General features: G+C 43.7%; 1 protein-coding gene across 1 annotated transcript in view; it reads right to left on the reverse strand.

Annotated features, from left to right (window-relative positions):
- Positions 1-2,325: 2,325 nt before the first annotated feature.
- SLC22A2 (solute carrier family 22 member 2) overlaps positions 2,326-15,180 on the reverse strand; it is a 29,885-nt gene continuing 17,030 nt past the window's right edge. Inside the window, exons 6-11 of the mRNA XM_005305767.4 lie at positions 14,953-15,059; positions 14,560-14,774; positions 13,356-13,464; positions 11,244-11,356; positions 9,307-9,406; positions 2,326-5,100 (exon numbers count right to left, since the gene is read on the reverse strand). Of these exons, the coding sequence (XP_005305824.2) occupies positions 5,034-5,100; positions 9,307-9,406; positions 11,244-11,356; positions 13,356-13,464; positions 14,560-14,774; positions 14,953-15,059 (711 nt within the window). The 3' untranslated portion in view covers positions 2,326-5,033. The remainder of the gene's footprint in view (positions 5,101-9,306; positions 9,407-11,243; positions 11,357-13,355; positions 13,465-14,559; positions 14,775-14,952; positions 15,060-15,180) is intronic.

Genomic DNA, 15,180 nt, shown 5'->3' on the forward strand with positions numbered 1-15,180 from the left:
TGCTCCTACCCTCCAGTGTAGATGAGGGCACTCTTGCTGGTCCAGAAGCAGGTTGCTATAACCATCTGGAAGCTGGCTACCCCAGACTGCTACAGGTCTGTTGCCAATCAGTTTGGTGTTGGAAAGATGACCGTGAGTAAAGTGCCTCAGGAACCACCACCACCAATCAGGTGTGTGATTTGCCCCAAGGTAGTCGGAACTAAAGATAATCCTGAGGGAATTGCTGGCTTTGAGAGAATGGAGGTTCCTAACTGCACTGAGGCCATTGACTAACCACTATCCAAGACCCCCACGACCCCCAGCCCACAACTCCAGTCAAGTTTAGATTTCTGGTTTCAACTCTCAGTACATCCCTTTGGAAGCCCCATTCATTTCCTCTTCCCATTCTAGTCTCCCTGTTGGTCACTCCTTATTCATAGTGTGTCCTTCTCATTCCATCTGCACAGCAACCGCCTTCTCCATAAGACTGATGGTCACTAGAAGTGAACCATTCAGATACCTCTCCAGAGTGCCCCATCGTCACAGTGTCTGTCTTAGATTCCGAGCACTTTAGGGCAGGGATGGTTTTCATTCTGAATCTTGTAGAGAGCGAAGCACACTACTGGCACTAAACAATTAACAACAATCCAGGTGAGAAGAGCTTGCAGCTGAGCCTGAAGATTCCTGCTAAACTTCTGGGCCTGGTGGAATTTGTGGTGTAACCTTGTCCCAGAGGAGTTGGCAATTGATGAAGTACAATGAGCTTGTTCTTGGTTTAGATTTGACTGAACTGCAATTAATTTTGAGATGTGTTATGAGTCCACCTAGGAGAGACCATGCCACCAACCTAACAAACCTGGTAACCCAGAAGTTTTCTAGTTTATTAATTTATCTAATGAGCACATGTAGAAAAGCTGTGTGCGGCAAACAAAATGGAAAAGACACGCAATGAGAACAGTTGAGTCTGAGAGGAATAAATCACTGAGTGCGAAGACCAAATGTAAAAATTCCTTCCAGGATTTGAATGTCTATAAATACAGCTGTGTTGTAATAAAAGCTGCATAGTACAGGTTCAGCATACTTAACTTCTTGGGGGTCACCTAGCAGTTCTAAGGATATTTACTTCCAGTGACAATTTCATGTGTGAAGGCAAAAGCATTTCCTGTAGTTCTGTGCTCGCACCCACCCAAATAATACATCTCCCCTTGGAATGTGGAAAGTCAGTATCTGTAATTGTATGCAATACAAAACCTGTCCCAGTTACAAGTGGCTTTATGTGCAGCGTTGCTTTCCTGGTACCCAGCAAGCCTTTCCAGTCCAGGCTGGATTGTGATAAAATGACAGCTCTCATTAAGAATTCAATGGGTTTCTTTTGTGGCATTTTGGAATTGACTTAAACCATCTGAAATTCCCCGTTAAGTGAACAATGAATTCAACGCCCTCTTCTTTAGTTGCACTTGGAACTAGGATCCTGTTGCAGATATGCTGATTGCATTGGTGCTTTGAGCAGAACCAGGCCAGCAGTATGCAGAACAATGAAGTGTGTATGTCAGGGTATATAGTGGTGTTGTAGCCATGTTGGTTCCAGGATATTAGAGACACAAGGTGAGTGAGGTAATATCTTTGATTGGACCAACTTCTGTTGGTGAGAGGGAAGCTTTCGAACCACACAAAGCTCTGAGAGACCCAAAGAAGAGCTGTGTGTAAGCTTGAAAGCTTCTCTCTCTCACCAACAGAAGTTGGACCAATCAAAGATATTACCTCACTCACCTTGTCTTTCCATGTCCTGGTATCACAGCCAATCCATTGGCTAAAGTCAGCAGGAAGACATCTTGTAATTACTGGTGTCTTCAGGATATCAGCAGTTAATGGAAATGAAGAAAGACTTTTCATAGCCCCCTATCTAGTCAAAACCACTACATAAGGACAGTGTCTGAGAGGGAGATAAAAGTCCTCATGTTTCTGGGCATAAGCAGTCTCTAATAAATAGGAGTTAAGAAGAAACTGCTTTTGTAGGCCAGTTATTCCATAACGGCTACTCCAAGGTTTCTCCCACTTCCCTTTGCAACATCTGGTGCCAGCCAATATCAGCGAGAGGCTATTGGACTAGATGGATCACCACCTGATCCAGTCTTGCAATTCCTGTCGATTATAAGTAGTTTAAAAATTGGAGTGACTATTTCATGTATTGCATGCCCCTTAGTTTATATACATTACAAGGTGTCTGATGTTTTTCAGCCAGGAAAAGGAATTTTAATGACCCTTTATGGATGAGAGATTCCATTTGTAGAGGGGGAGTTTAACAGTGTTTAATAACAGCTCTTCTAATTTCACTTGGTCAGACTGTTTTGCTAAATATAAGAGTTTAATAATCCTTTTAAAGCCTCTCACCTCCAACATGTTTATAATATTTTGAAAGGAGTATGTTCAAAGGGCTGGGAGATAGGCCTGGAATGTGAGAAGGAATGGGGGTAATCAGAAGCCCTAAACTGCAGAAGAAAGTAATGTGGAGTAGGATAATATTGGAGTGAACAGTGAATGTGGGTAGACCTGTGTAGAGGAAAGTGGAGATGGGCAAAGAAGAGAGCAGAATAAATGTGTGCTGCCTCATTCAGCGCTTCCAGCCTCCAGTTACAAGCCCATTTTTTGTTGTTGTTGTTCAGCTAGACTAACTGAAAACTAGATGCACGCAGGAAGCATTTGAATCTGTACTGGTACATTTCTTCATGCTGAATATTGTGAGTTGAAGCAGCCCTTCAACCATACTAGGAAGGCAATGGCTAAAATCCAGGTATCTTCCCCCCCCCACCCCCAATATCTGAATCCTGCACTTTTGTCATTGCCAATCCCAGGATCTGGGGAAACTGGGTGCAAGAGCAAGAAGGAGGATGTTTGAATCTCTAACCTCCTTCCCAGGTGCTGGCTCTGGTGTGAATTCTTCTCTGGGTCTCCTAGCACTGGGGGGCAGCAGAGGCCAGGCTTCTTCAGTTCCCCTCCTAAAGGAGGAGGCAGAACAATTTGTCTCCAAGTAGCAGCCGTGTTAGTCTGTATCCGCAAAAAGAACAGGAGCACCTGAAGAAGAGAGCTGTAGCCCACGAAAGATTATGCTGAAATAAATTTGTTAGTCTCTAAGGTGCCACAAGTACTCCTGTTCAATTTGTCTCTGTTGTCCTCTGGGTAACGTGGGGAATGAAGAAGTGCTAGACACCTTCCCTTGGTCTCTTCTAGAAGCAGGGAATAAGCCAATTCCAGACGCATCTGGATTCCCACTCCTGACCTAACGCAAGGTGAAATCCTGGTGTAATGCAGCATGGCTGTAAGGCTGTGTGATTGCATCTGAGGGCCAGCCCCTACAAAGAGTCCAAGAACTCTACCGCTGCAGAGAGCTGATGATTATTCTGGAGCTAAATGCTGGAGACATTTGTCTAGTGATGATGTATGTGGATATGAACTCACTGTGGCAGGAGAAGCGGGGTTTGATTGGCGGGTGTGGCACGGATGATAGTCTTAAAAACAGTTATCTCCCATGCAGACAGGGATGCCCTGTTACAACATGGGGACTCTTCAGGTCTAGCAGCAGTTATGTTACTAAGTGAACACTAGCAGCATGTATACTCCAGTCCTATGGCAGGTACCAGTGCAAACGTTAGATGGCTTCTAAAGACTCTCCTTGCCTTTATTTAAACTTTCTATTTGTTTTCTACAGGGGATGTTTTAAATTCTTTTTTAACATGGATGTGCTGGGCAGGGGCCTCATTTGCTCAAACTTTTTTGATGATGAAATATTTCTCTAATAGCTCTTTTCCTGAAGAACAGTAAGTTCCCGCCCATAGTGTGGGTGAAGAACAATGCTGGGTTTTTTGTTTTGTTTTTTTTTGGTCTGAGTCACACATCCCTTCCTTCGGGCGCAAATTGTGGCTCGGAGTTGGGAGCGATCAGAAGGGAAACACAAAGCCACAGATTAAATCACATGATCAGAACCATGTACAGAAGGAGAGCAATACTTGGCTTTACAGTATCAGGGTGTATGAGGGATCCTTCAGGCTCAGAAGCCCTACTGTCATTATTTTCCAACTAGAGGTCTTTTGTGGCCCATCTCTCTCCTCGTCCTGATCTCACAGCTCCCCTGTGGTACCTATAGTGCAGGATTATGTGCAACAGTAATATTAGGAAAGTAATGAAGCTAGATGAGCATGAACTTTCTTTAATGCAATGGGAGTGGCTTCTTGGTACCATCCACCCATTCCCATTTGGTGTCTGTCTCCTCTCCTGAACCAGACGCCTTTACATTGGTCAGTAACGACTCGCCAGTTGTACTGCAGCCTGTCCTCTGCTCTGTTCTCTCCACTTCTCACTTTGGCTCGGTGTATTCCTGTTTGCCCTCCAATTTTTGTATTCTCTGCATAGTTGATCCTGGTGAGATTTCTATCCAATAAAGGCTTGAAGATACCATGCAGGACTCGGAGAGCTACAGACGAACACGGCTGTTACTCTGAAACCTGTTCTATTTTTGTAATAGTTGGCCTACAAATAGCCTCTGGAAACCCTAAGGCCATGTCTACACTAGGGCCCTTACCGCAGTACTGTTGCAGCTGCACTGCTGTAAGATCACTCATGTAGCCGCTCTATGCCGATGGGAGAGAGCTTTCCCGCTGCCATAATACAGCCACCTCTATGAGCAGCAGTAGCTATGGCAGTAGGAGATTGCCCGCTGCCACTTATTCTGGTGAAATGTATGTCGTTTGGGGGAGGGCTATGTTTTTTCACACCTCTGAGCAACATACATTTTGCCAGTGTAAGTGGTAGTGTAGCCATGGTCTAAGTGTTCTGGACTGAGCTAGAGCTAGTAGCAATGATCAGTGGTCGAAGGCAGATGTGTGTCACAGATGCAACTCTGAGGAGGATAACCAGTGGTCTGTTGTCCTAAGGATGTGTAGCAAGTATTAGAGCAGAATAAAGAAATGATGACAATAGGTGGTTTATATCATATAAATGTTCTGTCCTCAGTCTATTGTGTCATCAAAGGCAGCCTCTGGGAGAAGCAGCTCTTTAACTTAATTAGGTGCAACTTCTGTTGTTAAAACATGCAGGTAAATCACTTCTTTTTTGCGCTTTCTTTGTCTGTGGAAACAAAACAGAAAAGGCAATTGGAAGGAATAAGAAAAGAACAGGTGCTACCCCAAGGAACAAAAAGAATGACCAGCTAAAAAGATGTGTATCTTCTACTTTGATTAAATTAAACAGAAAAACTAGTTTGTGATTGGCAAATAAAAAAAACCGAATCTTTTAATTCTTTTCCAGACACAAACAGAGGAACTAACCTGCAGAAGAATCAGATTGCTCTAAGGCCCCTTTGCATTCTCTATTTCATAGCAAAATACTGGTCTTTTTTTATAAGGAACAACCAAGTGCTAATCATTTAAAGGACTGTTAGTTTGCACCAAGTTGTAAAGAATGTATTCAAACTACCCAACTAGGCTAGTACATCTTTTTCCACACTCCGCTGTGACTGCTTTGGAGTACGCATTGTATGCAATTAAATATGGATTGGCGGAGAAAACTGTTTTAACAATGATTTGTGATACAAGCCAACAAAATGCAGGAATGCCAACTGAGGACTGACATGCAGCACAAATGCCAGAGTTATCAATAGTGTGTTGGCCTTTACTTTCTGATTTTCCTCCATTTTGCTGGTGTTACCACTAAACTTTTGTTTAATTTAAGCAGTATTTTGTGTTTGAGAGAAGAAATTCCCTAGGACGTTTTTATAAAGCATAGATTTTTATCTAGAGTTCTGTCTGAGGAAAAAATGTTAGTAGAACTGAATTTTTGTCTTGTCTGTTATATGGCACAAAGTTTTAACAAGGTGATTTAACACTGGAACAAGCAGCCGAAGGTTGTGGTGGATTCTCCATCTCTTGAGGTCTTCAAGACTAGATGCCTTTTCTGGAAGATCTGCTTTAGCCAAACACAAGTTACTGGGCTCAGTACAGAAGTAATTGGATGAAATTCCATGGCCTCTGATATACAGGGCCTCAGACTTGATGATCTAATGGTCCCTTCTTGTCTTAACATTTATGAAAAATAATCATGATAAAAAGTAGCTCTAGCTACTGAGAAACTATTAACTTTGTTTTCACATATATAGCCACACACACACACACACAGAGTTAAAAGAGCATTCAGGTTGCAAAGTTAATCACTCAACATTTAGGAAATGCCAGGCTTAAATTTGCCTGTGGCACCTTAATTTGGTCCCTTGTGCCTATGCATTATGAGATTCTTTAATTACATGATCACATACTAATTTGTTTAGAGACATTGTTATCCTTTATGTGGACAATCACTAGAAGGTGAGGAGTCACACACGTTGCCAGAGGTTTCACAGATATTTGCTGAGAGCGAAGGAAGGGTGAGACTTGGGAATCTTGGGTTCCATTCTAGCCTCTGGAAGGCAGACTTTTCTGCCAATTCCTCCCTCCCTCCCTCCCTCCCCATGTGATCCCTTCAGCCTCCTATGCTCTAGCCTGTCCCATGCCAGTCCAATATGTTTCCCACCCTTGACTCCTTGCGCCAGTTCCATTCTCTTCACCTAGCTAATCTGAGTTTACATTCTTTAGGCTTCTCATCCAAGTTCCAGTCTGTGTGCCCAGTACATCCTAGTTTCACCTCTCCTGACCCCCTCCTTGCCCAGCCAATCCCAGTTTCCCCACCCAACTTCTAAACCAATATGCCTCTCTACCCCATACTGGCTCCAATAGCCCTCCACATATTCCCTATCCACACTGACTCCCACTCCCTATTTCCCTACTCTTGGGCTCCTTGTCTAATCTCGTGTCCTTCCCCTGATTCCTTGTCCCAGTCTCTTTGCCCAGCCAGGCCCAGGTTTCCTCTGACTCCTCAACAGGTCTCTCTCCTGACCACCTTCTCCTCAGTCCTAGTTGCCCTACCCAGCCAGTCTGTCTTCCACCCATTTCCTGGCTCTGTCCCTCTAGACTCCCCTTCCAGCCCCTGTCTCCTTGCTCAGCCAGTCTCTCCTGCCAGGGTTCCTTGTCCTAATCTACAGCCCCTGCTTTTGTTCCATCTGAATCTGTTTTTGTCTGGCTTTTGTCCCCTCTGCATTTGAATCAGACACCTTCTTGAGCAGTGGGTCACTGAGAGCACAGGAAAGTCAGGTTCCTTACTCTCAGTTCAGGTGCTTGGGCCTGGCATAGCCCACAGCAACTCAGAGCTGCAAGTGCAGGGGAAGTCCTGCTCGGCCCCAGGCTGGAGCATGCCCAGTGCAAACCAAATCTTTGGGGCATTTACTTGAGCGTCTCGAGAGCATGTGCAAACTGCAGTTCTTCAGACTTATATTTTGGCCAAATTTGGGTCAATTTTCCCTAGAATAGCACAAGATCTGTCCCTGACACAAAGGCCTCCACTACCAAATTCCTTGCTCCAAAGCATGGGGATGATAGAGAGGGCACAAGAATTTTTTATCATGGGCAAAATAATGTTTCCCCCTAGCTTCGTTCTTGGAAATGGCTGAATCATTTCTCCCCAAAATTCTGCCTGAGGCATGGAAAATTTCAGTCCGTACTGTTAAAATTTGACCAAGTTAAAACCAACTAAAACTAGGGTCTGGAAACCCCAATACTAGGCAGCGCTAACCTGCCCGGTTTCCCATTTCAGAGATGTGCTGATGTTGCCATTTAATCATCACGGCATATGAATAGCTTCTTAGAGGGTCAAATTCACCACTATCCCCTTGTTCTTTTTCCTTATTCTCTTCTTTTCCCAGCAGCCACAGCCGTGCCTAAACTGAAGTGTATTACACCACGTTCTCAGCTGATGTCAATGGAGCTATGCCAGTTTACAGCAGCTGAGAAACTGGCCTGTAGGGTTTAAAAAGAGAGCGCATGCACGTGTGCTGGGTGCATACCACACTGTATTTATTTGCTCACATTGGCTTCAGCCCTGCTTGTTCTTTGTTTAAGGGGAGCTGTCCGTGAGCATTTGAGCAACTATTTTATTTGCACAAATGCATCTAAAAAGGGGAAAACACATTGTAAACCTGCTCTACTACAGGTATGACACATTTTAAGTTGGTATCCATTAGTATTCTGACTGGAAAGGATATGCCCAGCAGTGTCTCAGCTATATACAATATCATTGGGACAGTTTTCCCAAAACTCCTTGCCTTGCATGAGGGCAATTAAATAAGCCAAACAAGAACCTGACTTTACCTTGCACAGCTATGCCCTCAGCTTGAGTGTAGTTTCCCTGTCACTGAAGAAACTGAGATGTAAACTCTGAACCCAGCCAATGTATCTTACAATAGCCTAGTTTTTTTTTTCTAGGAATGCTGCCTTTGCATCTTTTATGTAACTTTTTTTCCTGTTGGTAGAAAAGGTGAATCAGCTCCAAGAACTCACTGCCAAGGCTCTTTCCTCCTACAAAGACCCTGCACTGAATTAAGCTGTGGGTTCAAAAGTCGCCTCTAGCTCTTTGCTGTTCCCTTTTATCCGTGACAGCTGCTCTTGCTGTGACAGCGAAGACTTCATTCCACATACCTACAGCCGAAAGTTTGCTGCCTCTCCGTATGTAATGCACGTCCCTGTACTGAACAGCCAACATCAAGGTCACAGCTTTTCAAATTCCACGTAAAACAAACTTCCTTTCAGCTATATACTTGTGTACAGCTTGATTAGATCGTGCAGTATAGCCGTGATACTGCTATCCAAAGGCCAGCTCACGACCTCTATTATTTGTTCTTGGATTCCTGGTAGGCAGGAAGTACTGTAGTGCTTTGCGATTGCAGCAACAAACATTCTGAAACTAACACGCTGCTCGGTAGAGAGGAGGGGATGGCAACTCAAAATGATCTGAACCATAAATTGGACCATTGGGGAAAACAAAAACAGATGCCAATATTTTGTAGTTGTGAAATACTGTATTACTGTGACTCCGGCTGTGGGTTTGGTATGACATGTTACATTTAACACACACACTAGCCAAACAACTACGAATTTACTGGAATACTTAGGAAGAAGGATTCCACTCTCTTCACATTTTGTTAAAACAAGTCCAAGAATAGCAATGACATTTAGAGCCTGGATTAAATAAAATGGTATAATTTAAAATCTGCTGTCCTGCCACCCCAGTAGAAAAACTGTGCATAGTCTTTTCAGGTATTACACTGTGACTTTAGTTTTCTGCGTTTCTGGGGCTGCAAAGTAGACCGACAACAGATCCTTCCAGGGATGTACAATAAAATGGTGTTCTGAGGGAGATTTTGTTAATAAGGTTTGACACAAATTTCTCTTAGGCTGCATGGTACTGTACCTGTGCATGTTTTCAGCATCTTCTATGGTCTCAGGCAAAGTTTTCCCTTTGGTCTCAGGTAGGAGCAGCACCAGTCCACCATCAATTAAACCAACCACAGCTTGGAACAAAGATCACGCAAAAGGGTTAAATTTTATACAAAATACATAGTGAGCATGACATGGTTTAATATTCATTTGCAGCAATGATTATGAATTTGAGGCAAAGCTGCCTCTGCTGAATGAATAAGTTGTTCTATTTTTTCAGTAGGCACTGCTCTTCTTACTGAAGCCCTTCTCAGATGAGAAGAGAGAGGCTGGGCCACTCTCTCAGATATGGATTAGCCCGTGTACCGCTCAGAGGGCACAAAGGAGCCAGATTCTGGCTCCAACAGGCAAACTGAGACTTCCCCTGGTGAGAGGACGCTCCTGTGCCACCAGCTGCCTCTTCCCCACTTGTTGGCAGAGGATGAGAACTTGGAAAGGGAAGGGGTGGCACTCTGCTACATCAATCCTCCAGTGGGGTCTGACCCCTTCAGGACCATATGCCAGTGGTGAAGGCCTAACCTAACTTAGCTGGTGTATCTAACATTGCAATCATCTCAAACAAAATTCCAACACTGAGCCCACAGTGAAAGAACATTAAGTGATTCAGGGCATTTCTAAGCCATGGCATTTAGTGAATCTTTCTATCATGAGAACAATAGGGCAAAATATGGTGTATCTCCTAGTGCACAATATTATCTACTAGGAAAGTCCTCTTACACAATTAATGAATGAGGAGATTTCACTCCAACTCCATCCCTTTGCCTGGGCAATCTGTTCCCTCCGTCCCACAACCACCCATCCTAAATCCTTCAAACCACCCACTTTCCATGAAGTGTTGCAGAGTCTCATCCGTTGCTGCAGACACTATCTGTTAAATGTTCCATGAGCTGGATACACCTCCAACATTGTTGCTTGGGTACTAGGGAAATATAGTGATTTCCGCAGCTGTATCTAGGGGATAACTGTATCTAGTCCTTTGGAGAATCCTCACTGGTTGCTGGGGGGAGTAGGCCATGGTGAGTTGGCTGTTTCCCTTGTCCAAGGACTCATGGAAGCAACTGGCCAGTATTCCTGGACAGCCCAGTAGGCCGAAAGGTAAGGAAGCCTGGTCGAATGCTTAGGATGCTAACTTGGGACTTGGGAGACCAAGATTCAATTCCTTGCTCTGCCACAGACTTTCTACCTTGCATAAATCACTTGGGGAAGTGTCCCCTTCTGTCTATACTTTTAAAAGGATGTTGTTAAACTGGAGTGGGTTCTAAAAAGCGCTACGAGAGTGATTTGAGGTCTGGAAACATCTGTCCTCCTGAGCTACACTGAATAAATTCAGCTCCTTTTAGTCTAATGGAAAAGGTTAAGAGGAGACTTACTAGCTTATGGTCTCTAAGTACCTACATGGGGAAGAGATTTCTGATGGTAGTGTGCTCTTTATCAATCAAAAGCATGCCATGATCCAATGGATGGAAGCTGAAGCTAGACAAATTCAGACTAGAAATAAGTTTAAAAAAATGTTATGTTGAGGGCAATTAACCATGGGAACAATTTACCTAGGACATGGTAAATACAGAAACAAGGTGGGTGAGATAATATTGTTTGTTGGACAACTTCTGTGGGTGAGAGAGAGAAACTTTTGAGCTTACACGGAGCTCTTCTTCAGGTCTGCGAAACTAACTCAGCGTCACTGCTATATAAAAGGTTGAACAGATTGTGCATCTGTAACTCTGAGTACGTTTCCCAGACCTGAAGAAGAGCTCTGTGTAAGCTTGAAAGCTTGTCTCTCTCACCAACAGAAGTTGGTCTAATAAAAGATATCATCTCACCCAGCTTGTCTCTTTAATATGCTAGGACCAACATGGCTACAACACCACTGCATATAGTAAAAACAGTCACTCTACAATACAGAACTCTTACCAAAAACTACAAGTGGCAGCTCATGCCAGATCTCTGCCAGTCTGTAGACAATGAATGGAGTTATGATCCCACCAATATCACACATGGAAGAGCAGACAAGTACTCCCAGGTTCCTAGAAAATATATGTACATGAAATGTTCCCCCATTATTAATTTGTTTAAAAAGAATTCTGCAGCTATTCACTTAAACATTTTTAGCAATGCATACAGAAGAGTAGGCAAGTTATTCCTGTTAACAATACTAGGAGGGATGTGTCTAATCTGTTGCATATTGCAATGGACATGTCCCTAGCAGGATATAATGAGAATATAGTAGGTACTAGAGGGATGTCCAGAAGAACCTAGGAATTGGTTTGTGCACTAGGCATTGGTCTGAAACATGATCTTATTTAACATCTTCATTAATGATCTGGGAAGAGGGGATAAATATCTTGTTAATGAAATTCACAGATAATATAAATTGGGAAGAGTTGCAAACATTGGTGAGGAGATAAAAATAATAAAAAAGAACTTTAAAAAGTCCACTTCTGACTGGGCTAATAATAACCAAGAATAATAGGATGCATTTAATTAAAAAAAAAGGATGAAATGTCAGGCAAATCTTCCAGTGAGATGTACTAGAACAGTGGTCTCCAACGTGGGGTGTGCACACGAGGATCCTTTGGGTGCACGGCAGGAGGAGCACCGCCGGAGCAGCGCCGCTTCCGCCCTCCCCCCCCTTCGGCAGTTCGGCCAGGAGTCTGAGTGGCCCTTTTTTTGTTTGTTGCTTCAACAGTTCGGCCGAGAGCAGGGGGTGTGGGCTCAAAAATTTTTTACTGATGGGGTGCGCGATCAAAAAAGTTTGGAGAGCACTGCAGTAGGGGAAGCTGCTGGCCATGTAGTGCCCGAACAAAGTGCTTTTGTATTTTACAAAATACACCTAAAAATAAATTTCAAACAATGTGAACAGCAACCCAGGTAACCTGCAACTAGCATGTCGTGGTGCCATAAGAGACCCAGGTTCTGTTCTCTGCCCTCGCCTCCTCCTCCTCCCTCAGCTTACACTACTTGGATGACAGAGCCACAGACTAAAGGTGGCAGGTTGCTGAACTGTATGTTACAAATCATTTCGACGCCTCCTCTGGCCTCATCCTTTTCCCCTTCCCTCCAAAAAAAACCTGATTAAATGAAGGTATTATACAATGAAGAACAGAAAACCTACAGGACATTTTGGTCCATCTCTTTGCCAATACAGGATTATTCCTTATAGTGCTTTGCTTTATCCAGCCTAGATTTATATCTCCAAAACGATGGGGCTTCCATTGCACCACCTAAGGAACACTTGCATTTTCTAGTACAGTGGTCTCCAAACTGTTTTGATCGCGCACCCCATCAGTAAAAAATTTTTGAGCACGCACCCCCTGCTCCCGGCCGAACTGTCAAAGCCAAAAAAAAAAAAAAGCGCCGCTCAGACTCCCGGCCGAACTGCCAAAGGGGTGGGGGGAAGTGGCGGTGTTCTGCCGGCGCTCCTCCTGCCACGCACCCTGAAGGATCCTCTTGCGCACCCCCTGGGGTGCATGCACCCCACTTTGGAGACCACTGCCCTACTGTAGCAATAGCCTCCAGCCAGCCTCCGTTGGCAATCCCCAGGCCCCAATCATTCTCTCGCGGCTTGCTTCCACTAGATCTCTGATGCTGCAGCATCAGCTTCTGGGGGCAGCCTTTCAGCATCACCACAGCTACAGGTCTGAATCAGTCTTAGAATCAGCCAGCGCCAAGAGTGTTCACTGTCCCTGGCTGAGATGCTAAATATCCATCTATAGAGTGATTATTCTCAAATCCAATCCTCTGTTTTGTGGTATCTGAAACAACTTTTGCAGTGAATGTTCTGCATCAAGCTCTGCTCCATTGGGCCATGCAATGTATTTGGATAGGTTAAAGGTGGCCCACCGTACTGTTTAATTTTTAATTAAACTTCTGTCATTTGACAGACATGCTGTTCTGTTTTTTTTTCTAATGTGCAGTCCGTGGCTCTAACATGTTTCTGTGATACCCTTGAATCAGTAAATAGAGACACTTCACACTCTTAGCCATTAAGTTTTATACTGGATTAACAGAAGACGATGCACCCACCTGAGAAATGTTGGGTACAATTCTGCATTTACTAGGCAAACCATTTCATAGCACATGGTAATTCCCATTCTGCCCAAGCAAGCTGCAGTAATTTTTAACCAATAGATATCTGGAAGGAAGTCACATGTTAGTGTTACAAAGGTGGCTGGTTTCTTCTGATCATGTCATAAAAGAGTGTGAAAAATTGCATTTAGTAAATACCATATAGCACAGGAACCCCACAGGAGGGAGCTACGAATGGGTTCTCCTTTCACCCCCATATCAGTTTGCAATACTAATACTTCAGAGCTTTTTAAGCATTTTAGATTTGTCAGTGTGCTGTACAATGATAAAGTAACTGACCCCACAACACTCCTGGGAGGTAGGGTAAGCAGTGATCTTAGTTTCCCTATTTGTAAAACAAAAGCAGCAAAGATAAAGTTTCAGAGGGTCCTGTGGCACCTTTAAGACTAACAGATGTATTGGAGCATAAGCTTTCGTGGGTGAATACCCGCTTGCCCAAGGGCCACATACACACAGAACTAAGATTAGAACTCAGGATTTCCTAGCTCTAGCCACAAATGTAATTGATTAGACTACATCACCTCCTTGTATAAACCAGGAAGTGTCTGATCACTGTTTTAAAATGGGTTTGTTCGGTCAGCTGAGCTCAGTTTTTGGGCTGTATGTAAAAGTTTGGGGAAGATATATTATGTATTAAATCTTAAGTGACTGGTGCACCTAAGACTATACATACAAAAGAGCATATTAAAACTTGTAAGATCCTGGTATCTGTCACTGGGATTGTCCATCAGGTTAGGTGTGTACCAGTTCTTTGTGTGTGTGCAAATACAAACTTTGGGGTGTGCAAAGACATGTCTGGCCAAAACAATGTGCTTGTGAACTTGCATGTGCAAATTTACAGGCTGAGTGGATGCCATTTGGGAAATTTAGCCCATTATGTGCCCCATTTTTCAGCACTTGCATTATAAAAAGCTCTTAGAGAAGGGGAAAATGATTGGTAATTTTTATCTTCACCGATGTTTGCAGAAAAATACCTATAATTTGTTCCCATTGAATTGCAACACTGATGTGGATTATAATAGCAAAAGTGGTCTTTTCAGTTCTCCAGAATATACACACACACACTCTCTCTCTCTCTCTCTCTCTCTCTCTCTCTCAGGGGTGACAGTGACACAGACTAACGAAAGCTTGAGTAACTCACTGTCTGGGATGAAAGCTGTAATAAGGCAAGCAGCCCCTGCCACCAGATTTGCTGCAGCCCAGGGATAGCGACGGCCAATGCGATCAATTGTGAGTATGAGTATGAGGGCGGCTGGAAATTCAACCAGTGCAGAATAGAAGAAATCCAGATAAATGTTTCCACCAGCAATCCCCATGTGCATGATGAGCCCCTGGTACAGAACAGAGCTTGTGAACCTAGGCAGAGAGCAGAGCCCAATTGAAGCCAAGTTTGCAAAGGGATAGATTAGTCAAAGAATTAAGATTCACTGCCAGTCAAGGGCCATATGGGGAAAACAGAGACAAAGTAACTATGTGGAAGGTGATGGGGGGTGGTCTAATGCTTTGAAATGAAAACTGTGTTACCCTCCCTTACCAAGTGTACATCAAAATGAGTGTATGCTTCCTTATCTGAGGTGTTCTGACCAAGTCTAGAAATGAAGGGCTCAGCTTTTCCCCATCTTCCTCTTCAGGGTTGAGACTCTAGGAAAGAACCAGAGGGACATTAAGGAAGAGTTTAGGGGGTGAGAGTCTGGGGAGTTTGGCCTTGTTTATTTTCATTGGATCAACATAAGCATAATCGTTTCTGGAATTTTTCATTTAC

Source organism: Chrysemys picta, chromosome 3 (assembly GCF_011386835.1).
Source record: "Chrysemys picta bellii isolate R12L10 chromosome 3, ASM1138683v2, whole genome shotgun sequence".
Taxonomy (NCBI): domain Eukaryota; kingdom Metazoa; phylum Chordata; order Testudines; family Emydidae; genus Chrysemys; species Chrysemys picta.